The sequence below is a fragment of the Triturus cristatus genome, chromosome 12 (assembly GCF_964204655.1).
Source record: "Triturus cristatus chromosome 12, aTriCri1.1, whole genome shotgun sequence".
NCBI classification, from domain to species: Eukaryota; Metazoa; Chordata; class Amphibia; order Caudata; family Salamandridae; genus Triturus; species Triturus cristatus.
This window is the reverse complement of record NC_140595.1, coordinates 61,995,454-62,020,784: the sequence shown is the minus strand read 5'-3', so window position 1 is coordinate 62,020,784 and position 25,331 is coordinate 61,995,454. Positions and strand designations below refer to the sequence as shown.

Here is a 25,331-nt window from a genome sequence, read left to right as displayed (position 1 = left end):
GGCCACCTCCTTAGGGGATGACAGTGCAGTCTGCCAGTCCTCGTCGTCCAACTCCACCCCATCTCCCGTCCATGCCTCCCGAAGACGCACCAAGAGGTCAGCCCGATTATTTATCAGTTTTTTGTAAATCAAGGAGATAGTACTGTCGGGGACGTGACCGTCGAGTATGCGGTCCTCGAGAGGCGAAGAAGCAGGGACCGTGGTCCCCTCCCCAAAGACCGAGAGCAGGGCATGCCGAACCTGCGCATAACGGAAGAACTCTCTTTCACCAAGCTCGTGCTCGCTCTGGAGCGCCGCGAAGGATTTAACCGCACCTTTAACCCATAGGTCCCCCACTCTGCTGATGCCGATCGTGTCCCAGTGCTCGAAGCCTTTCGTTGTCCAGAGGCTTCCCAAGCGTTCGGAGGCGAATAAAGGAGTGGCACACGTTAAACGCTCACTCCAGCCCATCGCTACGTTCGCCGCCTTCCACAAAAGACTGTCAGGAAGCCCAAGCAGCATACGACCCAAGTCTGAGAAGGTGGAGTTCTGGAGGCCCGGGGGAACATAGACCGAGATCAAGGAAAGGGACTGCCCCTCCCACCTCCCAGTCAGAGCCACATAGCGCCCTCTATCGTCTAGGACTACCCTGGTGATCTCTAACGGAAGTGAAGATCGTAGGAGAATGCCTACCCCTCTAGAACCAGTGGTGAAACCAGAATGGGCCACGAGTCGGTATCCCCCCCTGTTCATGGCATGACAAACATTACCAACCAGATGCGTCTCCTGTAAGAACACCACATCAGGAGTCAGACGACGCAAATATTGCAGCACAACACCCCGTTTGATACGGTCCCCCAATCCGTTGACGTTCCAAGACATCAATCTCAACCCGTCCCCCCCCATCCCCTCCAGTAGATCAAAGGTCCCCTAGCAAATAGCGCAACACCCGAAACTGAACCATAGCCAATACCTCGCCTTGAAAACAAAAAACACAAATCCAAACAACCCCACCCACCCGCCAACCCCCCCCCGAATCCAACACCCCCCACCCTGCACCCCTGCGGTCCAAAAAACCACCCCACCTTGCAGTGTGCCTGTCGCCCTACAAACCCCATTCTACGAAAAGACCCCGGAGGAGGAAAGGGACCCGTCCCCGCCCGCCCCCCACACAGATCAGAATGAAACAAAATGCACAAAAGAAGTAGAACCCAGCCGAACAATACAAAATGGCAAAGTCAAGGACCAAAAGTCACTCCGAAGGAGACCCGCCACCCTCGGTACCGGCAGAGGGCCCAGTCCGGTCACCCCGGTCCGGCAGCGAATCCAGCCAGTCACTCACAGTCGCAGGAGAGTCAAAAAAGGTAGTCCGATCTTCATATTCCACTCGGAGCCTAGCAGGAAAAAGCATAGAGTACTTGAGACCCAGGTCCCGGAGACGACGCTTCACCCCCTGGAAGCCCATCCGCTGTTTCTGGACAAGTTGGGTGAAGTCCGGGAAAAAGTTAATGGACGAGTTCTCGTATCGGACCGGGCCATGGACCCGTGAGGCCTGCAGAATCGCATCTCGGTCTCTGTAATGAAAAAGTTTCGCAACAATAGGCCTCGGGGGGGGGGGGGGGGCCCCGGTCGCGGCCGACCACCTGGAACTCGATGGGCCCGCTCCACGGCGAAGAACTTACTCAGGCCAGCGGGGGCAAGCTGTTCGAGGATGAGCTCCTCAACCATGAGATCAACCGGGCGGTTGTCGGAGGTCTCCGGAACGCCTATGACGCGGATGTTATTGCGTCGAGCCCGTCCCTCGAAGTCCTCCAGCCGCCGGGCCATCAGATCGTTGGCCGACTTGAGATCGCCGAGAGTAGTCTGCAGGTCCGACACGTCCGTACCAAGGGAGGACGTCCGCACATCCAGCGATTGAACCCTCTCGTTGGTCTTAGAGAGATCCGCCCGAATTAGCGTAACATCAATGGCCACTGTGTCGATTTTACGGGCCAAGGCCTCGTACTGCGTAGCGATGGTCTCCCTGATGCCATTAATGGCGCCCATGATGTCCTGCAGGGACAGATCCGGAGAGACGGACGGGCCACCACTGGCATCATCCGGGGGGACACTGGCCGTCCCGGGGGACCCTTTACCTTGAGTGTAGCGGTCCATGTTGTTCGTCTGGACCGGTCCCCCACGTAGGGATGTCTTGGTCTTACGCCTCTCGGGGTCTCCCTTGCCTCCCATGAGAACCACGCTCGCCGAAGGGGACCACCGAGGAAGCGTCGAGGGGGCACAGGCCAAGCAGACGCGGGCCGCACCAGAGGCCGCAATGTGGCGGAGCGAAGGGACCACCGTCGATGGGCACACTGGTAGCAGGCGGAGACACAGGCATCAAGCGAAGGCAAAGTGAAAGCCCAGTCGCACCAAGCAATTCCACTGTCCAGCCCCTCAGAGATCCAAAAGTGAAACCGAAAGTGATGGGACGGCCACTGGCACAGCCCCGCTGCCGTTGTTGTTCAACTACGCCCCGGCTCCACAGATCACCTTCGCATCGGGCACAGCCATCGGTTGGGCCTCAAAAGTTCAAACCACCACAATTCAGGATTGCCAGGTCCGATTTGGTTTCCGAAAGGAGTTTAGTGTTCAGCCAGCATTCGCCTTCCAGATTCCATCAACCAAGTCAGGATAAAGTCAGGATAAATTCCGAGGAGCAGCGAGGGTCCGGGGAGCCCTGTGCTCACGCGACCATCTTGGATGCGCGCTAGGCTCCTCCCCCCTTAGTACCAGTATTAATGAGGTTTTAGATGTTTCTATTAAATCAGCAACCCCCTTGTGTAACAGCAGCAGTTGCCTGCTCTATGGTCTCTTCTTCCTTAGTCTGTTCACCTGCAGCCAAATGCAAAATGAAGTGCCGTAAGGCTGTAGCTGCTGGCCAGAGCCTCTACGATGACCCTACTTGCTTTGGGAGAGAAAAACGTCCTGCTAACCATTCTATCCCCTTGGATGAGCCCTCCTGGGCCCCATTTTAGAGTAAATTAACAGCTACCATTAAAGCTTTATTGTTGACGCTTAGAGAAGTTGGAAAGGGGGAGGGTGAAATTGATAAAAGTAACTTCCTTTTGTCAGAAAAAGTCAGATAGGAGTACGTCAAATGGTAGTGTTGTTGAGTTTCTTCCACCAAACCCTGGACAAGTCGATCATGTCTCTAACCCAGTGCTGGTACACGAACTAGCTAGGGCCTTCGCTGGGCCTGCCTTGTTTTGGAGCAAACCTCTGAGGGCATGTGCAGGGGACTGTCGCAGGGTTTCTGGGCCAATACTCTCTCCGTTGTTTTCTCATCCGAATCAACCACATTCTTCTGGCACCCAGCCACAGCCCCCAGTAGTAAATTGTTGGTTCCAATGTCCAAATGACAATTAGTGATCCTGTAACGATTAATCTACCTCCAGCCTTTTGTCCTTATATGGCTGTCCTGGTTAATGTTCCTCCTCTGACACCAGGGGCAAGTGAAAGCCCCGAATCTTTGAAGAACAAGGTGGTGCATTGGCTCAGCTCAAAGGGTTTATTTCCATTTGATGGAGCACACCAAATGTTGCTCACTAGGAGGTTGGGATGGATTGGGCCCTTATTGAAAAATCTGAAGGGGGATTCCATAGTCATAAACTTCCAGCACCTTAACTATGCTGGGGAAATATTTGCAAGGTTTGTCCAGAATATGGCTCTATTCCCGCAGTTTTTTCCCCCGCCACTTATGGAATTCTCTACAAATGCATAATGTCAGATTACATTTACAGCGAATGTTGGGGAAAAATCCTGTTCCTTATTCTTCTTTGGTTTTATCTAATTGGTATCAGGCTCCTCGTTTCTTACGAGATAACAATTAACTTTATTAAACCGACACAATGACCAGGGGCGGGACGAAGACTCTTTTGGTGGTATTATGAGGGACCCTGTAGTTGAATTGTCTAATGATGGATTTTTAAGCACCGCTGTGGTGGTGACTGTTCTTAATGTGTGTTCATAAGCCTATGGTTAGCAATATTGAGGTTAATCCTAGCTCAATCCAGCATACCAATATGCCTGTTACGCGTGGTAGTAACCACATTTTGGAGGGATGTTACAAATTTGTAACTTGGAATGTGGGTGTATTAATGAAAAAGCTAGGAAATATTGCTTGGGCTAATACTGGATCTGGTTTCGAAATAGTTTGTGTACAAGAGACGTCGTGTACGAACCAGACACATGTGGAGGGCTTTTCTTCCCATTTTTTGGAAGCTATACCATCTAATGCTCGGTGGGCGAAAGGAGTGGTTCAGATTCTCATTTCTACTAACTTTCCCACTCTCAAATATTGTGGTTTACCATTACGGGGGGGGGGGCGTGATTTGGTGTTGGTAATTTTTTATAGAATAACGTTTTTGATGCTACACGCAGTAAGGTAGTTAAAGCATAAGAATATGGATTGGAAGGCTTTCTATGCCCTATACATACCAATTCTGTATTATTATGGGCTGGCGACTTCAACTGCCAGGCTTGCCTTTTACCGGCAACACGTATATGTGGATATACTAGTCAGGAAGGGGTGGGTTTTGTTCTTTTTTTGTCATAATGACTATGGAGATGCATTGAACGCCTTTATATCTAAGTATGATTTAGAGTAACTTAAGTGCAAATATGATGCTAATGGGAAGCAAATACCGTTGTTTACTCGAAGAAACACCTCTTCTGTCGATCATGTACTGGTATGATGTGCGTCTGCAAGTAGTATGTGGGGCACCCCCAGTACTGTTCAGTCCGTACTAAGGGACCATGACCCCATCGTCTTACCTTTCTTTTTTGGGGTAATAAATATGAATTATTTCCATTAATATTACCCCTAAAAGGCCTAATGGTGTATGAATTAAGTGGGTAGGTATTGATCCAAACCTTATATTACAAAAAAAAGTAACAAGTAACTGTACTGAAATAAGTTACTGTTTATAGGATGATGGGATCGATAATTTGTTGATGGCTAGTTTTAATCACATTTGCAGTTTTATTTAGTTTCTTTTGACCTGCTCACAAACTGGTACTGGGGGAAAGAGGGGGTGTGTTAATCATGCCTGTACCCGGAGCTCTTGGTGTTTGAAACAAGCTTGAAACAGTACCCCTCTGGACACTTTGGTTATTAAGTCCCTTAGTTTACAGTATAAACAGGCCCTCACCAACAGGAAGAAAGAACATCAGGACTAAGCGTGGACCTGACCCGAGCCGCAGAAACTCAAAGGTAATTTGGGACACGGTCAATGCACAGTTTTAAAAAAATGACACCATCCACGAGTTCTGTTCTTTCGTCTCTTCTGAAGCTTGGGTTGCATACCGTTCTGAAATTTTTATACAGAATAGATGGGGTAGAAGGTTGTGAAGTGATGCATAGATGGGAGCCCCTTCCACTGGATAGAACTCTTGATGAGGTTCTCGTGGCTTTGCAGGTTAGTGCTAAGAGCGGGCCCCTTGACTCAATGGGGTGACAGTAGATGATTTTAAATCTCCTACTGAATTATACGGCCCTATTCTTGCAAGAGTGTTCAACCTAGCTGCCGTTGATACGATCTCAACCTTTTGGGATACATCCATTATTGTACCAATCCATAAAAAAGGATGACAAATCAGACCTCAAAAACTAGCGTCCGATATCGCTCCTGGATTCCTCTGAAAATGAGGAGTAGGATTCTACTGATGAGGATCGAAGAATGGGTACAAGAACATTTCATTTTATCACCAGCTCTGTATGGTTTCAGAAAGGGCCTATGAACCATTGAGCAATGTGTCAACTTGGACTTGTTGATAGGGAAATACACCAGAGATAAACTTGCCACCTTTTATCTTTGCTTCGCAGACCTAAGTAGAGCCTTTGACTTACATGAGTATACCCTTCTTTGGTCATCATTGATTTCTGTTGGTGCCCCTAGACTAAATATAGCTTTCCTTGCACTCGCTGATGAGAAGTTATCCAGTAAAGTTTGATTTGGCCTACATGGTTAATGCTCGCCCTCTTTTAAAGCGGGCGGGGTATTTGTCAAGGCTGTGTTTTGGCTCCTTCACTGTTCTCTTTTTATTAATGGGGTGGATATATTTCTGCAGTCTTTGCAAGCTGATGCTCCCCGTGCCGTTGGATGTTCTTTACTAGTGTTGATATATGCGGCTGATGCTGTTTTGCGGTCTAGGACCCCAGTTGGCTTACAGATATTGACGCGTTCCTTTGGGGAGTTTGTCTGCAATAAAAATGCTGATTAACAAATCTAAAATGTTTACTATGTTCGGTGGGCAGAAACCTAAATACAGAACCTTCTTTATTGATAATCCCCCAATAGCTACCGTAATTAATTTTGTTATCAGGGGGTTTTATTTTTGGGATATGGCTCTTGGACACAACAGTTATTAAATGCTAAAGCCAAAATGCGTAGAAATGCTAACAGAATTTTTAGATTCTCATCCAAGTTAGGTAGCTGACCTATTAGAGAAATGGTGGCCATATACAAGGCTAGGGGGATGGCTGCCGCTACTTATAGGGCTGGCCTTTGGGGGTATGCCCCTAGTACAGCACTGCAAGTTGAGGAAAATAGCTTCGGTCTCCCTGTTCCTGCCTCAACTGCAGTTACACACCAGGAAGTTGGCTTACAGTATCTGGAGGATTCATAATTGATAAGACCTTTGCTATTATGGTAAATGAGGAAACCGGCTTTACCAAATCAATTATCCTGGATTGTTTAAACCTAGATAATGTTTCACGAATCCCTTGGCTAGCATATATTAATTCCTCTTTTAATACACTGTTTAAATTCTGCACATGGTTAGTTTAGTTGCCACCCAAGTGTTATCACTCACTAAGAAGACTATTAAAGGAACTTTTCTGCAGCATAGAAGTGAATGGGCATTAAAGTGACTAAATCAACAGTTCCCTTTTATAAGTCACTTGATCCAGAGGAGGGTTGCAATAGTTATTTATCATGTGTCGCCAATATTCAGCATAGTTTTGTCTTGACAAGACTTCGATTTGGTATCGTGCATCACTTGGTGGATTTTCCGAATATGAAGTCTTGCCCCAAAGATACGACTCTTTGCCCATGTGATGGTCCGAGTAAACACAGCACGTTGCACTTCCTGTTTTGTAACTTTTATCTAAGCTATAAGCATTTTTATCTTAAACCTATTCTTCTTGTCCAGAATATTAGATCTTATGTCGCCCTGAAGTTTCTGCTTACATTAATTGATCCCTTTGTGTGTTTTAATGTTGCTCTTTTTATCCTGAAGGCGATTAATTTGTGGGAAAAGTATTGTGTACTAGCCGATCTTGTGATTATAGAATTTGTTATGACTATAAGGTGATGGACTATTTATAGAATGTGTTACTGGTTATGTCAAAACATTGTTATTATGTCTGTTATTTGGCCGAGTTTTATATTGTTCTTATTATATGTTTTAACACTTTGTTATAGCTGTTTTGAACTAGCCGAATAAAGTTTATGAACCTGACCTCTGTGGCTCGTGCCCATATTGAATCTTTCCAAAATATGTACACCTCCATTCAGCTTTTCAGTCAACCTCCAGCACCTCAACCAGGCATATTATTTATGTTGTGAAAGACCAAAAGGCAACAGCACTACATTATTTGGCAAACTTTGTTTCTTGTATTCATAATTGATAAATTTATCAGTCATTCAGAAATAGAAAAACACAACTAGGAGGTAAATAGAGTGGTCTTTATTTGCATTTGAAAAGAATGCTGGTGCAGACAAGTTTAAATTACCACATTCTTGTTATGAAATATAAACATTACCTTCAGAATGACCTAAAATGTTTAAGTTCTCCCCATTCCCAACAGTAGGAAATGCCAATAAGTTTGTGGGATAAAAAACTGCCTCGTTAGTTGCTTTTTTCCCTTCTAACGCAGTGCCAGTACTTGCATGTTCTAGGCATTGCAGATATAACCACAGCCGCCTCTTCATTCCAATGCATACCCAACCTTGTGTACTTAAACTGTCCCCAGAGCCAGATTATATGAGACAACGAAATAGGCAATGGGCTGAAATGTTTTAGCCAACAGCTCTATACCACTGAGGATTCCTTCAGATCTCAGTCCAGTCCCTCTTTTTTCTGCTCATCTGTGCCATTACTGACAATTGCCATTTGAAAAAACCGTGTTAAACGTGGTCATTAAACAAACAGCCTGAAATACATTGTCAAGGCCCTTTTGCAGGAATCGGAAACAACCTCATTTGGTCCCATCAGTGAGGTACAGCATGAGCCCCTATGCAGAGGTTATTCGGACAGGGCAACACACATGACCGAAGGCCATCACAGCAGTTAAAGGTTTTAATTTTAGTTAGGCTTTGTTATTAAAAAGACTTATTTGGGGGAAACTCCCCAGAAGTTGAAAGGCTTGTGGTTTACAACACGATTTCCTATGCACGGCAGTGCTATGAAGTCTTCTTAGTTTGTCTGCCTGTTACATTTCCTTTTCCAGTACTTTTGACTGCTGCAAGGTAAACAGTGCCAGATTTAATTCCCATGGCTGTCTAGCAAAGGCACACGCCCTTCATGGAATCATGGCCAGAAGCTGCTCATTTCTGCAGTCACAACCCACCCCAGTAAAAAAACGGGGGGAAAAAACGAGTAGACTGCCTGGGATTCAGGAAAGAGTGTGGCTCAACTTCAAACATGGACTCAAAATAACTCGCACATTTTGATTCAAGACTATGATTGTTACTAAAGACATTAATCAATTTAACTAGCGTTTCTGACCAACTGTCAGAAGATGGAGTGTCGTGGTGGGTACCCAGATGCGCCAAGCCTGGTACATACACAGCAGCTGCTCAACAACAAACACCGGTTCAAATCCGCAGACTCCATGTCCACCACTTGGAAGGCCAAGTACCTACAACTGGAAATAGTAGAGACCTTGCTGTAAGCGTACCTCTTTTCTGTAACAAATAAAAGATGTTGGATACAAAAGTAAAAATTCACATTTAAATATTTTCACAATGATAACCCATCTACACTTTAATTTATTCTTGCCCCATAAAAACCTTTTCTTCAAAGACATAACAGATTACAACAGGGGGACGGAATGTGCTGGTCTCAGAATAGAAAAGAAGGTTTAATCTCTGAATGTGTACAGTCCAATATCCAAGAATTCTGAATCTGCCCATTTAAGCAGAATATCTGACAGCTTCTCTCTCCAATCCACTAAAATCATAGAAAAATTGAGCAACCAGTTATAAATAGCTTCCTCTACAGACGAAGCATTTTCAAAATGCTGCATACAGTGAGGAAAAGAAAATGTCCCATAAAGTTTTTTTTTCCAAACTCAGATACACAATTAGTTGCTGGAGTTTGGAACATGTTGACCTTTTAGAAAGTCTGGTCCCTGCTTCTGTCCAGTCTATTTGTAATCCCTGGCTATATACAGTCTTCATCTCACACTATAATCAAATGAACTGGTGCTAGTATGTGTTGCTCCAATCAGTTTCTGCGGTTATGCAAGACTGAAAAATAAAATACTTGCAACACCAATTGCTACGCATTTGATGCCACTGTTCCAAATGCAGTGCGAACAAGCAAAAGAAAGAAATAGGATATAGTAATCTTATCTTGAATATCTGAGAGCCAGTTTTAGTGCACAAATTGGTACAAGGGTTGCATCTGACATTAAGGTATTTAGAATTTAAAAATGTTCAAAGGAACTAATAAAACAGCTATATTTATTACAAGAAAAGTATAAATACCTCTCAGATTGAACCACCACACACAACCCTTGTTCCATTTGCACCCAAAAATATAGAAAAACAGTAAATAATAAATAAAAAGTTACTTAATTATGAGTAAGATCTCCAGTATATGCTCAAAAGCATTTTACCCTCCATTATCACGCTGAAGACCTCAGAAGACTAAATGACATTATACACTGTGCATAATCATTTTGTAAGTTCTCTTGTGACTTTAAAGCAACTTTCAAAAAGCTCTATACCACTAAAAAAGATTTCAGACTGCCACTTAAGAGCTAGAAGAAGACTGAATGGCACCCCATGAGGTTGGGAGAGCCAGAGAACCATGGTATGCAAACTAGACAACTACTGTTACAGGCAGATAACCTTTAAATGCTGAAGGCCCGGTTATTCTGGAATAGACATGATTACACAACATCAGGCACTGGCAATCCACAAGCAGAAAAAAAAGTAACGAGGAGCACACCTTTATCAGCACTTGTTTTCTATAGATGAATAATCAAATCAGCAAATTGGCTCTAGTACCCATGTGCTTCCGAAAGGTTTCCTTGTGGATACTCTGCAAATTTATGAAGAGGGGTAAGTAACCAAGTGTCAACGGAACAACTCTATCATTTAGATTGTGAGCTGACTTCTACTACATAGGAATAAAACCCTACAAGTGCCTGAGCCATTGCTCAATTTTTCTAATAGATTTTTTAAAAGGTACGTCTATCATGGCCCAGGAGATACTCAATTACCCTGCCACTCTGGGATCCACTGCTCCGTTATTACCTCACCAACTCCCCAAAGAAATCATCATGAACTTTTGGCTATCTACAGGCTAGTTACTGGGGTCCCCAGCACATTTCCAGTTTGGTTACAACATTTAAAAAAAATCAAAACAGGTTTAAACAATTTAGGATGACCCGGAGGGGTCTTTTGCTCAGTTACTATGGAACACTTGTGTTTAAACTTCAATCTTCGCGACAGTCGGACCTATGTCTTTCACATGCAGTTCACTACAACTACAAAAGAGTAGTCTTAATTTTTGCAAGCATGTTTAAATGGATGGAGCACTGTTGCCTTAAAACCAACTGCTCCAACACAGAACTGTTTTCTTAGTTACATAAATACACCAGCTCACCTACTCAAAAGGTCAAAGTTATGATAGTTTGCATTTCTCAGACTATTCCCAGTGCAAAGCAAACAATGTGGGTTTTGTTTTGAACGCGGCTGTATCTTTGATGTCAACCGCATTACTGGTATTATCTTTTCCCCAACACGAAAAGATCATCCAGGTGTGGTCGGTTACATCACCAATCCCAGACTAAAGGAGGCAGATGAACTGTTTGGAATGTAAACAGCACCTACATCTGCACGTGAATACAGCAGCTTGAGCTCACGCACGAGGACTTCCTGTAATCAGTCCTCAATACCCTGCATTGGCTACATGAAAAGAATCTATAAAGTCTCCTCAGAGATAATAAGATCCAGTCATACGTCAGCCCATTGCAGTGCCTTTGGACCACTGAAATTAGACTAGCAGCATACCGGGCATAATGTAAGAGCGGCTCATTTACTTTAAGTTATTGATTTAGGTACGCACCTCACCGAAGGGCTCCCCTGTCTGTAAAAGCTCCACATGGCTAGAACTCCTTGCACCGTGGAGTTACAATCTGTATTAAAGCTTCCAATAGCCCTTGTCAAGAGTTATCAAAACACATGTACGCAGTGATCATGTCCTTTTCGACAATGCAGCTTAATGATACACTCGCAAGCACGAGCCAGACTAGGGAAGTAGCGATGTTTTGTTTCAGATCTTTAACCACGTTGTAAATCTATTACATTCACGCCTGATTCTGCCAACCCCAAAGCGGTATGGTTCAGACGCCAGTGGCAAATACCATCACGTACAAATTGAGGAGTTGTGAGCCTTGTAATGTACAGCTGGTACTTGTACAATGCTGAAACAAAGAATGCCTGCATCATAAACTGCCTGTTTCGAATCACTTTCTGCCACCAGCACGGCGGAGCCTGCAAAGATTGTTAACAGAGTTTTCTCCTTCAAAACAAAATTCATTCAGCAAAACGTAAAATCAAATGACTACGAACCGAACACCTTGAAAATCTGTAAAATCTCAGAAAGACAGCCTTCTGCCTTCAGAGTAACGGGAGGTAGAAACAATAGAGTAAGAAGGGTCACTGGATTGGAACTTCAAGATTTACAAAGTCATAAGAGCACAAACAAAATTGCTGCAGCAAATGAAGTGGAGATTCTGCTTTTGAGCTAAAACAGAGTTCTCCACTGTCCGTGTTGGAGGGCCGGATCCAGGCCAGATTTCTAGCATATCCACATTTAGATACATGCAGTTCTCTTAAAAATCCGGCAATCCAGGACCAACATTGGAGAACTGCGAGCTAGAAACCAGCTGTAATAGTTGAAGCTGCAGAAAGAAAAGCTAGGTGTGGGGAGTTTGAGCCGCTTTCCAAGTGGGGCCATAAGGGGCAAAGCTAAGGGTTACACAAATAACAGGTGCTCTGCATCAGATAAAACAACTATGAAGGCGCTAGTGAGAATACTAAAACAGTTTGTGCCTCCCATCTAGCTTTTCAGATGCCAGGTATTCAACAAGGTCTAGGAATGATAATACAGTTGTCTTCTAGTACCCAACATTATTCGAAAATATCACTTAAAAATCTAGTAGGCGACAGTACTGTTCGAGGCAAAAAGTATTCTACGGCACTGCCAATTCTGGCAGTGTCACAGTTTGCAATGGGCCAGCTGTCGCAAGAAGATCTTTTAATACAAAAATATATTTCTATACATTTAATAAAAAAGAAAAACGAGAGTCTGGTCTCCTAGTGGCATCTCTGTTCGAAGAGATGGGATTCAGCAGTGATCGACAGGTTCTTCAAGCAACAGGAGGTAAGGGGGAAGAAGTCCTTCTTAATGGCACATCCTTTTAGTCATTTCCTTCTGTCAAAAACAAAACAAGATAAATTGATTAATGAATGTGCATATGCAAAACTGCCAATAACCTCCCCTATTGGTCACTACAAAGATGTTGGTTTCTTTAAATGTTACTTTAAAAACCATTTACTTTGCACTTACAAGATTTGCTCTGTTTGGCTCCCGAAGAACGAGGCTAGCTAGTGTTCATCTGTACATTAGAGAATGTGCTTACTTCACTGGAGAACACGGATTCACAAAAAATCTCCAGAAAAAAAGGGAAAGCTTCTATACAGATAGGTTGTAAAATATTACATTTTATAAAGGTTAATCTCAAAATCAAATTTAAAAAAATCTTTATTCGGCCGGAGCCATAAGAGCACATAAATAACAGTAAAATGTAACATTAATGTCCATGGAACAATGTAAATTGATTTACGCTCAGTACAGTTTTAAGACATAATTATTGCACAAAAGTTAAAATCGAAACTATGGTAACATCTATTCATTTAGCTTCATATCTTTTCCCAATATAAAAAGCTGATTTCAGAAAATGTAATGACTCATAACAACTTTCTGGTGAACCTAGGGACGGCAGAAATATTAACCAGTCTTTGGGATATCTCAGATTTGACTTGCGCCGTTTTGCAAGCAAAAAAAAAAAAAGTCTCTACCCAGAATACAGGATGCAAAAGAGGATAAAGTGACTAGTGCATTGCGATGAAGTATTGTCACACACACATGGTGACAGTTCCTGTTTCCAGGCCCCTGGCGTAGGAAAAGCAAATTTAATTTAGGGGAGAGGAGGTAGCCTTGCGGCTAGAGCGGTCAACCTCGGACCTGGGAAACTGGGTTGGAGTCTCGGCAACAACGCTCAACATCCTGTGATTCTGGGCAAATCACTTAATCTCCCCGTGCCTAACAAAAATGAATGTGTACATCTGTAACGAAACTGGTGCTCATGTAAAGTGCAACGATACCCGATGTTTCGGGTCTAGTTCACGCTATATAAAACTCTTGTAAAAAATATATATATTTTAAATGTGCAGGGTGCCCAGCCAAAGGAGTGTTAGCCAATACAAGTGAATACGATTCATAATCCACCCCAAATAAGGCTCTACACCAAGTGTTGTTCACAATTGGGAATATTTAACTATTGTTTCTTTAGCCTGGGCCTTTTCTAGACGTATGTTCATGCAATGTTCCAGGTAACGTTCTTTGACACCCAATCTATGTTTTGGCCCGATTAGGAGAGGATTTTCAGATAGTTCCTGTAGGCCTAGTTTCTCAAAAGATTCCCTCGCATAAGAAAGCCAAGATAATTGGTCTGCCCTATTAAGTAGCAAGCAGTCTGAAATGAAGGTTCTGGTTAGGCCGGCCTCTGGTGTTCCCTGAATTTCAACCCAGAGTAACAGGGGGGCTAGCCAAATCAGGTCGTGTTCATGAGCAGTGTGAGCTACTCTTGCTTGTTCATTAAGCAAGCCCATTTTGAAACGATGGCTCATCCCCATGCACAATCACACCACCTGTGTATGTACTACAAAGAAAACAGCACAAGGTGCATACTTTTAATCATGCATCTGCATTTACAATAAACACTCCTGCACCACCTTCTGATGGACCTGCCATTTCAATCATGCATCCGCATTTACAATAAACACTCCTGCACCACCTTCTGATGGACCTGCCATTTCAATCATGCATCCGCATTTACAATAAACACTCCTGCACCACCTCCTGAATGGCCTGCCAGAATACCTTGTTTGTATTCATAAGGAAAGTTATTTGGTAATTAAAGAAAAGTTGAAGACTTAATGAAAACTCCAATTTAATCCAAGCTTTCACCATTAATGATCCACACCTCCCGCTTGCAAGTCCTCGGACATCACACCCTTCTTAACAAAATACAGGCGCTTACCTTAGAATAAACAGCATATACATGTCTACATTTTTGGATGCATGTGAAAACCCAGAAATAATGGGAAAGACTTCCATTGCTCTTCTCATCAAAGGCTCAAAGTATAGTTCAAGGGCTGGTCCAGGATATCAAAAACACTCAATCAATTCAGGATTTTTTTTTTTTAATAAAGCACGCCAATCACCATCACCTGTGAGGGTCTCAACGCGCTGGGGGGGGGGGGGGGGGGGTGGCCTGGAGGAGGGGAGGAGCAGCTCCAGTTGCCGGGTCTTGAGGTTCTTCCTGAAGGTGTGTAGGGTAGGGGGAGCATCTGATGTGGACGTTCGTTCCACTGAACGACATAAGGAAAAACTGCTTCCTAATTGTTATATGCAGATGACGCAGTGCTGATGGCTCATAAACCAAAAGCACTGTGTCTACTGGTGCATTAGTTTCTCCAATCTATGGCTGCTCTGGACCTGCAAACTAACTTTCTTAAATCATACATTATGGCTTGTGGTCCTAGGCGCATCCAGCTTTCTACTGTTTCTGTTAGCACTAATTGTTTGTAAAGCACTAGTGCTTTTTTGTTATCTAGGAGTTAACGTTTGAGGCAGCTGGCTCATGGGCACCCATTATTGCACAGTGCGGGGTAAAGTGATCTAGGGCAGTAGGCTCCCTCTTAAGTCTACCCCAACCACCAGGGGGAGGGCGTTTCACTTTGCTACTGCAGATCTGTGTGACTCAATGTGTCCCAATTGCAGCATATGGGTCATCGTCAAGTGGAGGAAAATCACTTTTGTAGAAAAGCCTTCTCTGTCCCTTTATCATCCTCCGATTTTATTTGCCATGAGGAGCTGGGTTTGACCTATCTGGGTGATCGCATTAGAATACGCCCCCCCCCCCATTGTTGTGGCTATCCATTTGGAGAAATGAGGAGGCATCTATAACAAAAGATATCCTTAACGGTTGTCTTGCGCGTGACTAAGGCCCTTCCATCCCATGGAAAGCAGATCTGAAGAAAACTTTCCAGGAGATCGGACTGCCTTACGCATTCTCCGAACCTGGCTCTAGCAGCAGCATAAACAAAAAAGCATGTACTACCTAATCAAGCCCGAACTCTCAGACTTAATGTGGAAAAGCTTCAGCCCACTGTTGCAGGATACATGAGCTTGAACTCAGACAGCCCATTGACTATCTACTTAGTGCATGGGGAGTTGGGAACGTTGACGATTTTGTCGTTTTAGGGCAGATACAGCTAAGTATTTACTGTGTTTTCCACTGGGCTATCAGAAGACTCTTGGCACTAGTCTTTGCGCATGTGATGGTAAATCTGGGCAAACTATGCTGCCTTTGACCTTTTTTTGCAAGTTTCATTGAATGTATTATAAACCATGTTTAATCTCCTTAATGAAGTCTTGGAATTTTAGGCAATTTAGCCCAGCTTTTAATTATTTGAAACAACTGACCGGCGGGGAGACTTGTTACTGTATAGGCTCCCTTTTGAAGGCCGCTGTGCGGTCCAGTAGCCCACTGCACTTTGATTATTGTATCAGCTCTCCCCATTTGATTTCACTGTATGTATATGTATTTATGGAACTGCAATATGACCTCTTGTAGAGAATGTATTTCCCTTTGTATCTCATGATGTAGCCATCGTATTTTTATTGTTTATTTTTATTGGATCGTGCACTTTTATGGATGCTTTTGCACCGGAATACAGATATGCAAATTGAACTTACAAAATGTATTCCAATAGATTGTTAATGTTCCAGAGAGAGCAATCGCTCTCTTTGAAAGCTACAAACAGATTCAGTCTGACCCGCAGTATAAGTGTCAGGGAGCTAATACATCATCAAGGATGCAAGAGGTGGTTTACACTTATAAAGCTTTATTAAGCACAACCCGACCAGAGCTCATCAAGCAAGATGAAAAGTCAAATAAAAAAAAAAGACCCACTGTTGTGTGCAAAGAGCCCTTATTATTTAGGTAAAGAGGGATTAACTTCGTCCCCTCCTCTGTTATGGGAAAGAAGACACTTTAAAAAGTGTATGGGATAGGGTTTTTTTTTTTTTTTTTTACATTCATTGGGGGGGGGGGGGGGGGGGGATAGAGAAGTAGCGCCTTTAACAGATCATGTTTGGGAAAAGGTACTATATTCTATAGGTGCTGCTTAGCTGCTTCTATGTGGTGTTCAAAACATATATACATTACATGTAACAAGTCTTCGATGAATGAGGAAAGAAACAATAGGAAATTTCAATTTGGTAATTTAAAGGAATAAAGAGTATTATGGGCTGTCTAAATACACAAGTTCAAATGAAAAAGCAAAATATTAGTGACTTGTGGTGATAAATAATATAGACAATATATTTCATATGCGGCAAAAGTGAATATGTAAAATGGAAGGGCACAATTTCATCCGACTGAGAGCTTAACAGACATGCAGAACAACAGATCGCGTAAATCATGCAACTGGCTTAAATCCTCAAGTCCCAATGTTATGAAGATATAATCCTTTACCCCAAAGATTCGTGATACCTTCAAGGCCATCTCCTGATTCATAAGGACTACATTTTGACTGAGAAACCCGTCGCGCTCGCAGATATTCATGAAAATCTGCATTTGGGCTGTATACCGACCCCCAATGTCCTGAAGAAGACCCGCCGTGACGCTTATTAGATTTCGCGCAATACACGGGGTCGAAACATCGACGCACATTATATGTCTACACAAAGCTACTGATCACAGATTCATTCACAAAGGATTGCGAAGTGTATGTGAAAATCCATAAAGACAAAAATTGTACCCTTCCCTTTTACATATTCACTTTTGCCGCAAATGAAATCTATGGTCTATATTATCACCACAAGTCACTAATATATTGCTTTTTCATTTGAACGTATTTACGACAGCCCATAATACTCTTTATTCCTTTAAATTACCAAATTGAAATTTCCTATTGGTGTGTGTTTCTTTCCTCATTCATCTGAGACTTGTTACATGTAATGTATATATGTTTTGAACACCCTTAAGAAATTAGAAACTCCCGACAGAACCATTGTATTTATGTAATACGCATACCCAGGTGCTGAGGGACACCGGGTCACCCCCTTATTTTTGCTAAATAGCTTCTTCAATGAGCAGTAACAATTTACTAAAAGAAGTGGCAGATAGTGTGTCATAAATATGCCCTAGATAACTACCCACCATGGGGTTTTACTGTTCTAGGTAAGTAGATTTTGTTGTGCAGCAGAACCTCACATTTTAAATAAAGAAACTCTTCCCCCCAATAAACATCTTTGTTCCTCAAGATATTCCACCAGAAAAGATTTCAGAAGATTTACTTTTCCACCTGGACAGAAAGTTTACACATAGGCTCATTGAATGAGTTTAAGCTTCAAAATAAGAACCAGCAACTGAGGCACAGAACTGTAATAAATCTCGCTACAAAAATACACAATATTTGGAATTATTTTAATACGGAGCACAAAAAAAAAAAAACTACAAAAAACCCACACGTAATGAGATGGTCTACGCATTTGCTCGGGCAAGTACCACAGCAACTGCTTGTGGTAAAAACCTAAAACGGTTTTCTTTTCATAAGTTTGTGCATACCGCATTCTCCTGTACAAGCGCATGCTGTAAAATATCTGGTAATCCTTGTCACATGTCATGACTTTTTTTTTCCAGGAGAGAGTGCTTTAAAGTTGAAGGAAATGGAAATGAAAGTCTTCAAACAGGGAGGTAAATTTGCGGGCGGGGGGGAGGGGGGGAGCAGATAGGTAAAATACAACAAGGTGAAGAAGAATTTTGCTTTCAGGTCAAAAAAAAGTTATGTGAAAAACTAAAAGCTCTTTTGAGGACCAGCATTTTGTAGATTTTCGAAGTAAATTCAACAAAAACTTTAAAAAGCAGATTCTTACTTTTTGGAGACTCCTAAATGTAATGAACTTCATTTACTAGATGTGCCTTATTAACGAAGGTAATGCACAAATGTGAAATGTTTTCCAAAGCTTGGCCTAGCAGAAGACTACTTCTGAATCTGGGAAAGATTACAAGCAGCTCCATCTACAAGGAGGCTTTGAAGTATAGTGAGTGACATCCAGTGCCTGTTCCCCCAAAGTCTGTCTCTCCTAGCTTTAAGGATTAATTGAGAGTTCTGGTTTACTAATCAGTGGACCCATGTGAGGGTCCTACAAGTCTATTGGGTTTCTTTCAGGCAGATCCGTGTAACCCATGATTGCCCTTTAGCCAACAACGTATCCTACAGAGTACTGTTTTGTGAAGGATACAGTCACTCCGAGTCTACAAGGTCCACTACACCATCACGTGCCTTATGTTTCAGATGGTTTACTGCTGTGGCATTTAACCTCTGAAGACACTGAATGTTAACCTACACATTGGGAGACTGGCACGCACTGCTGCATCTTCTCTCCTGTGCCTCTGAACAGAGGGTTCCTTGGTGAGCAAGCTATATTTATAGCCTTCACTTTGCATCACTAGCGATGTCTTGAGGGTTTTTACTACTACTAATTATTTAAAAAAAGGACACCCTGAGATGAGTTAAAGAAAGTTTATATTTATTGGAAGACTATTTCTGAACCTGTGGCCCTTTGGACTGTCAGGGAAATGGGAATGAGCAATAGATGGAGCAAGTGAGGGAAGTCGTTCCCATACCCTAAATTCTGGAATCCATACTCGGCCTAAGGTATAAAAAGAATACTCTAATAATAATTATAGACAACACTAAAATTTCTGAATGCAGAAGAAAACTAGAAAGTGAAAAGCACAAATGTTAAGTGATGAAATGTCTGAACTAGTGGTCTTAATGTGAGAAGGTAGACCTGGGTAATGGTGCATCTGTTCGAGCGGTGGAGAGCCCCATTTTTAACAGCCTTTTGTACCCTTCGAGCGGTCGACCTCGAAGAGCTGGGGAACCGGGTTAGAGTCTCGGCAACGACGCTGAACATCCTGTGATTCTGGGCAAATCACAATCTCCCCGTGCCTAACAAAAAAAAAAATTAATGTGGTCTTGTGTAACGTAACTGGTGCTCATGTAAAGCGCTCCGATACCCGATGTCTCGGGTCTAGTTCACACTAATTATCTACTGGCGGTCGCCAGTAGATAGTTATAGTTACAACCTAGTTTCCATAGGAAATCTCAAAATTCTATTTTGAATAACTTTGGCGCCGGTTGACGAATTCTCGCGAAAATTTCAAAACAAATGGGGCGCCCCGTTCAGTTCCTACCCTGAAAGTCTCGGGGTGATTCGTCAAGCGGGGGCAGAGAAAAAGGGGGGGTCCCAAAACGCATTTTCCCCATGCATTTTTCCATAGGACCTTTAGTCGAAGGTACAGCCCGAACGGCTGAACAGAATTACGTGAAATTTGGCAGAGAGGTAGCCATAAGGTCAAGGAAGTGCCTTTTGAAGGTCTCGTGTAAATCTGTTCAGTATTTCCTGAGAAAATAGCATTTAAAAGCATATAAATATCTATACGTGCGCACCGTGCGCGAGCGCAATTCTGATTGGTTGTTAGATGCCGGTAAACATTCAAATCGGTCGAAACCAGGAAGTGTCGGCCGCCATTTTGTCTCTCGCAGTCTGAGGGGGTGAAAAACAAAGGTGGAGAACGTGAAAAGGGGGCAGGGTGGACAGTTCCTGACCCCCTAGCCTTTGTCAGGGGGTCCCAGAAGGACCCCCAAGGGCAAAAAAAAGATTTTAATTTTTTTGTTTTTTTTTTTAACGAAAAATTGAGCGAGGTTCGCGCACCGTGCGCGCACGCTAAAAATCCCATAAATTTTTTTTAAAATACATACATAAATTAGCATTTAAAAAACCTTTGAAATTCACTGAAAAAAACCATAGGTTTCACACACGTTATAGTTACGAATTAGCATTTAAAAAACCTTGCAAATTCACTTAAAAAAACTATAGGTTTCACACATGTTATAGTTAGCTGGACATTTCACTCGTAAAAAAACAATGAAATTCCCCCGTTATAGTTAGTGCAGGCAACTATAACTCACGCGACCGCAATCCTCTGCTGATGACGTCAGATATTACATCACTGATGACATATGTGTCTTTCTGAAAAATAAATATTTGTAATATATGTATAGCTAAAGATTAATGGAAGAAGACATGGGTAAATAAGTGTCTAAATACAGTGATGTAATATCTGACGTCATCAGCAGAGGATTGCGGTCGCGTGAGTTCTAGTTGCCTGCACTAACTATAACGGGGGAATTTCAATGGTTTTTTACGAGTGAAATGTCCAGCTAACTATAACATGTGTGAAACCTATGGTTTTTTAAGTGAATATATCTATATATATCTATATATATCTATATACATCTATATATATCTATATCTATCAAATAAGACCACTTTCAGGATATAAAATGGGGTTAACACCTGGAAAGCCGCATACACATGCAGCTTTTCTTGCAATAACACTGCCACTAAGATTCCTTGGCTGGAGAGAGAGGGGGCAAAACCTTTCGATCTGTAGGAGGAAAATAGAGGGACTGCCAAACTATCACTGTTACAAAGTGCTTGTTGATAAATTTCTGCAAGACCAGTACTGTGGTATATTTAACCAAATACTGGAAGAAAACTGGCTTAGCCCAGATCTATACAGAGTGCTTGAAGTGTCGGAGTCATCTGGTGACCTTGTATTTATACTGACTGTTCCAAATCCAGTTATTCCTTCTACAAACCACTGCACACAAACGTCAGCACACCCACCAATCCAAGGTTATACTGTTTAGATCAATGAAAGCATGAGACATCCACATCGGTGAACCGAATGAGACAGAATCTTCATGTAACCCTATAAGAAGTCCTTCTTTCAGCTGTGACCTTCTGGACCTCCATTTTATATATTTGCACTCATCTAGAATGGCAATCAAGTACCATACGGGCTGGGTTTACCTTTGATCAAAGTCAGACAATCCTTAACCATCTTCGCTCACTCACCAGTGGTTCTAACTCCTTGGTATCCATAAGGTTAAACTCGATGACGAAATAGTAGAAGTGCTTGTAGCAGGTGTTCACATGTGCTTCAGCCCCCATCTGAATGATTCTATCAAAGTGGTGTATGTAGACATGGACAAAGACGCGGAACAGCCTGGACAGAATCTTCTTTACCACTTGCATGAAGTTTTTGGGGAATGGAGTACCTAGTAGTGTGAAACATAAACAAGTAAGTGAAAAGTGTCCAGGAAAGGCACAGCTGCGTTGGAAAATAAGAAAACAAGGAAAAAGAGCAACATACTCGTCTAGGTATTTCAGATACACAAAGCAGCAGCTTCTTCATATTACTCAACTGCTATCATACTACATGTTGTGCTAAGATACTGCAATACTGCTATGCATAAGAACCGAGCCTGGAAAAGTATAGAGAACCTCTAATGTATTTTAAGTTGGGGATGTGTTTAAAGTAGTATCTAATGTGGTCAAATTCAAACCTAGAAGCATCTCGACATCCAAACTGTGAGCAGTTCCCTCAGTAAACCTCACCCACCTTTTTGGAAAGCACACCACGCCAAAATGTATTGAAGAGAACAGACCAGTCTTGGTAACAAAGGTTGGAGAACATCTAAAAACATAGTCTGTGACAACGAGATTCTGGGACAAAAATTAATATGAAACGTACTTTCCCCTGACAGGTGCCCATAAAAGTCACTGTCCTCAAATGGTATCAGATATCACAGTCCAAGGGTTAAAACGGAGGGTTGCCACTATTGGAATAACACCACCAAGTGCTTTATCCCTGCAAATGGATACAGGTACGTGATATTTATATAGAATAACCCTAGTCAAAAGGAAGCAGAACACTGTTCAGGGTCAAAGACACAGTTAAAATGTGACAGGGGTGGTAGCTGGTTTGTGAACTGCTGCTGTGTCATGGGATGTGCGGTTTTGTAAGGAGAAAAGTCTATAGATCAGGATTGTGGAGTCTAGACGGATATGGGGTTGTTGTTCCACATACTGGGTGCATAGCTGGAGAAGGCTTGTTTTGTTCTGGTTTGCACTTTGTCTCCACTCTAATGGTGACCTGTCTGAACGTGATAATAAGAGCCACAGGATATGGTGAACTCGCTAGCCAGGTAGGCAGGTGTGCTGCTCCCGATTGCTTTGGAGATGAGGCAGCTGGTTTTGAAGACGGTGCAGACTGGCAGGAGTCCGTGGAGTTCCATCCGAGGGAGGGTGGTGTGGTCTTCAGGCTCTCAATGAAATGTGCTACAGCATGTAGGCTGCCCTTACATGGAGGCCGGTGTGGAGACTCTGCGGCAATGGGTCAGGACATTGCTACAATCCAAATGCAAGAGTATGAGGGTTTGAGCATCCGTTCTCAAGGTGATTTTTTATCAGGAATGGTTCAACTTTAGGAGACAGTGGGAACCAGCTTTTCTTGGGTAGGTTAGTGTTGTGTTCCTTAAGGATGACCCAATTTCCCGTGGCCAAAGGCAATAAAAAACGGGGAGTGAGGCCACGCAGCCCCCTCCCCGAAGCTTATTAGGTCCTCGGGGATTTCATCCTCTGGAGCCATATTGCATTATTAAGGGGAGTGCGTCAAACTAAGCGCTGGGATGTGAGGCACTGTGCTCCCACCCTCTTTTTGTTTGAAAAGGCACCCTTGAGCTAATGAGCCAACAAGCTCTGGCTGATGCACCTGCAGAGACCGGAGAAGACTTTAGGCAACATTTCCAGCACCCCCCAAAAGAGTTGCTGCTCAGTAATGATGAAGGAATAAATTCAGAAACATGTGTCTAGAGATGTACAGCACGGACTGCACCAACAAGGGTGAAAAACTAAAGACTACCACTGAAGTAAGTGTTATCATGCACTGCATTTACCATAATGCATTGGGGCAAACTGAGTGCTGGGATGGGAGGCAGTGTGCGCACGCCCTCCTTATACTTTTCTTTTGTAACCAATTATAACTCAACGACTTCTTTGTTCAACAACAAAGACAAGAATCAAAGAAATGAGTAAATCCATGTTCTTTTGTACCATGCTCTGAAGCACATCTGAAGTTTCACTACTTTATCCTTGTAAAAACAATCATGAAGTGCTTCAGGAACTTTGAAATAAGAAAGCCTGCCAGGTAAGTTCCACGCGCTGCACTCTTCAGACTCCTTCAAAGCACTTAATGCAGCTGATCAGGACTACTGTGCTTTCAATTCACTCTGGCCAGGAATGAAAAATTTCCTAGCTAACGTAACGGAAAGTTTCAATTCTATTAAGGACTCGGAGGCGAGGATTATGCTTTAGCTTTCTTCACTTTAATTGCAGCTCTTCAAAGTCAAATAACAACTACCATTCCCATGCAACACAGAGAATAAACAAAATCAATCATAGACTGTCCCAGGCTAGAGTGTCCTCCTTATGCACCAATCAGCAGTCCCCATGGGGTTGATAGTCCTTTGTTTATGACCGCCCCTCCTCTTTCGTCGCTCGGTCAGCCAGGTAAACTGCTTCAGGAATCCTGTTTGTGAGAGTCTCCTGGAAAAAAATAAGAAGGCGTAAGCGACCGTCATGGCTAAGGATTAGCTCTGTGGAGGAAACAACATTGCATGTATATCAACATTCCACTTAGAAGGTACATAAACACTTTACTCACCCTAGTACAAGGGAGGGAGGACAACGAAGATGTACCCTGGGTGGGATAATCCTCGCCTCCGAGTCCTTAATAGAATTGAAACTTTCCGTTACGTTAGCTAGGAAATTTTTCATTCTATGTCAGGACCGGAGGCGAGGATTATGCTCGTTTAAAGCTTGCTCACAACCAAATGAGCCATGTCGATAACCGGTTTAAAATAAAACCGTTTAAAGGTTGAGTCAGAGGACCAATCCGCTGCGTTGAGGATGTCCTCTAGACGAGCTCCCAGGGTAAAAGCCTTAGAGGCCATAGCTCCTCTTGTGGAGTGCGCACTAAAAATACTCAGGTCTATACCTGCTTCGTGCATGATCCAACGAATCCAACGTGCAATTGTGGGGGAAGAAACCGCTTTATGAGGTTTCTTAAGCGCGATAAGCAATTGGTGCTCACCAGGAGGTCTCAGTTCCTCCGTCATGTCCTCATACGCCTTGAGGCAGGCCACGACACAGAGCTTAGGAGAATCCGGGAAAGCAGGATATGAGACAGTAGTCGTGCCACACTTAGTGCGCCTGCGAATGGTGAACGTGACCCCTGTGGGGGAAAATATCCTCCCGGAAACATCCAAGGCTCTGACATCAGAGACACGTCTGCAGGATATTAGACACAGAAGCATAGCCATCTTGGCTGATAGCTCTTTCCTAGATAAAAACCTATTTGGCTGCCAGGACAGAAACAGATTCAGGACTCTATTAACATCCCATAACTGGGAATACCGAGGTTCCGGGGGAAGCGACAGCCGTATACCCCTCAGGAGTCTGCAAACCAACGGGTGTTTACCAACAGGTGTACCATCAATCAAGACGTGACCTGCGGAAATGGCGGACCGAAAGGTGTTAATGGTCCTATATGCCAGTCCCTCCTCAGCAAGAGAGGCCAAAAAATTCAAGATGGCGGTAACATCCGCTGCCACAGGATTGAAAGTCCGTCGCAGACACCAACGACACCATCGTCTCCAGGAAGATCGATATCTTTTGAGGGTGCTATCCGCCCATGCCTTGGACAGGAAAGTCTCAGCCGCTCCCGAAAGCCCCGGGACCGTCCATTGTCCCCTGTAATCCGCCACGCCATCAGCGCTAGGGATCCCTGCTCGATCAATGGG

The 25,331-nt window shown here is 43.3% G+C and overlaps 1 protein-coding gene across 3 annotated transcripts in view; it reads right to left on the bottom strand.

The window, feature by feature from the left end:
* Positions 1-7,692: 7,692 nt before the first annotated feature.
* Positions 7,693-25,331, bottom strand: part of MOB3A (MOB kinase activator 3A) — a 75,482-nt gene continuing 57,843 nt past the window's right edge. For all 3 annotated transcript variants that reach the window (XM_085636824.1, XM_085636825.1, XM_085636826.1), the window contains exons 3-4: positions 21,544-21,746; positions 7,693-12,690 (exon numbers count right to left, since the gene is read on the bottom strand). In XM_085636824.1, coding sequence (XP_085492950.1) covers positions 12,661-12,690; positions 21,544-21,746 — 233 coding nt within the window. In that variant the 3' untranslated portion in view covers positions 7,693-12,660. The remainder of the gene's footprint in view (positions 12,691-21,543; positions 21,747-25,331) is intronic.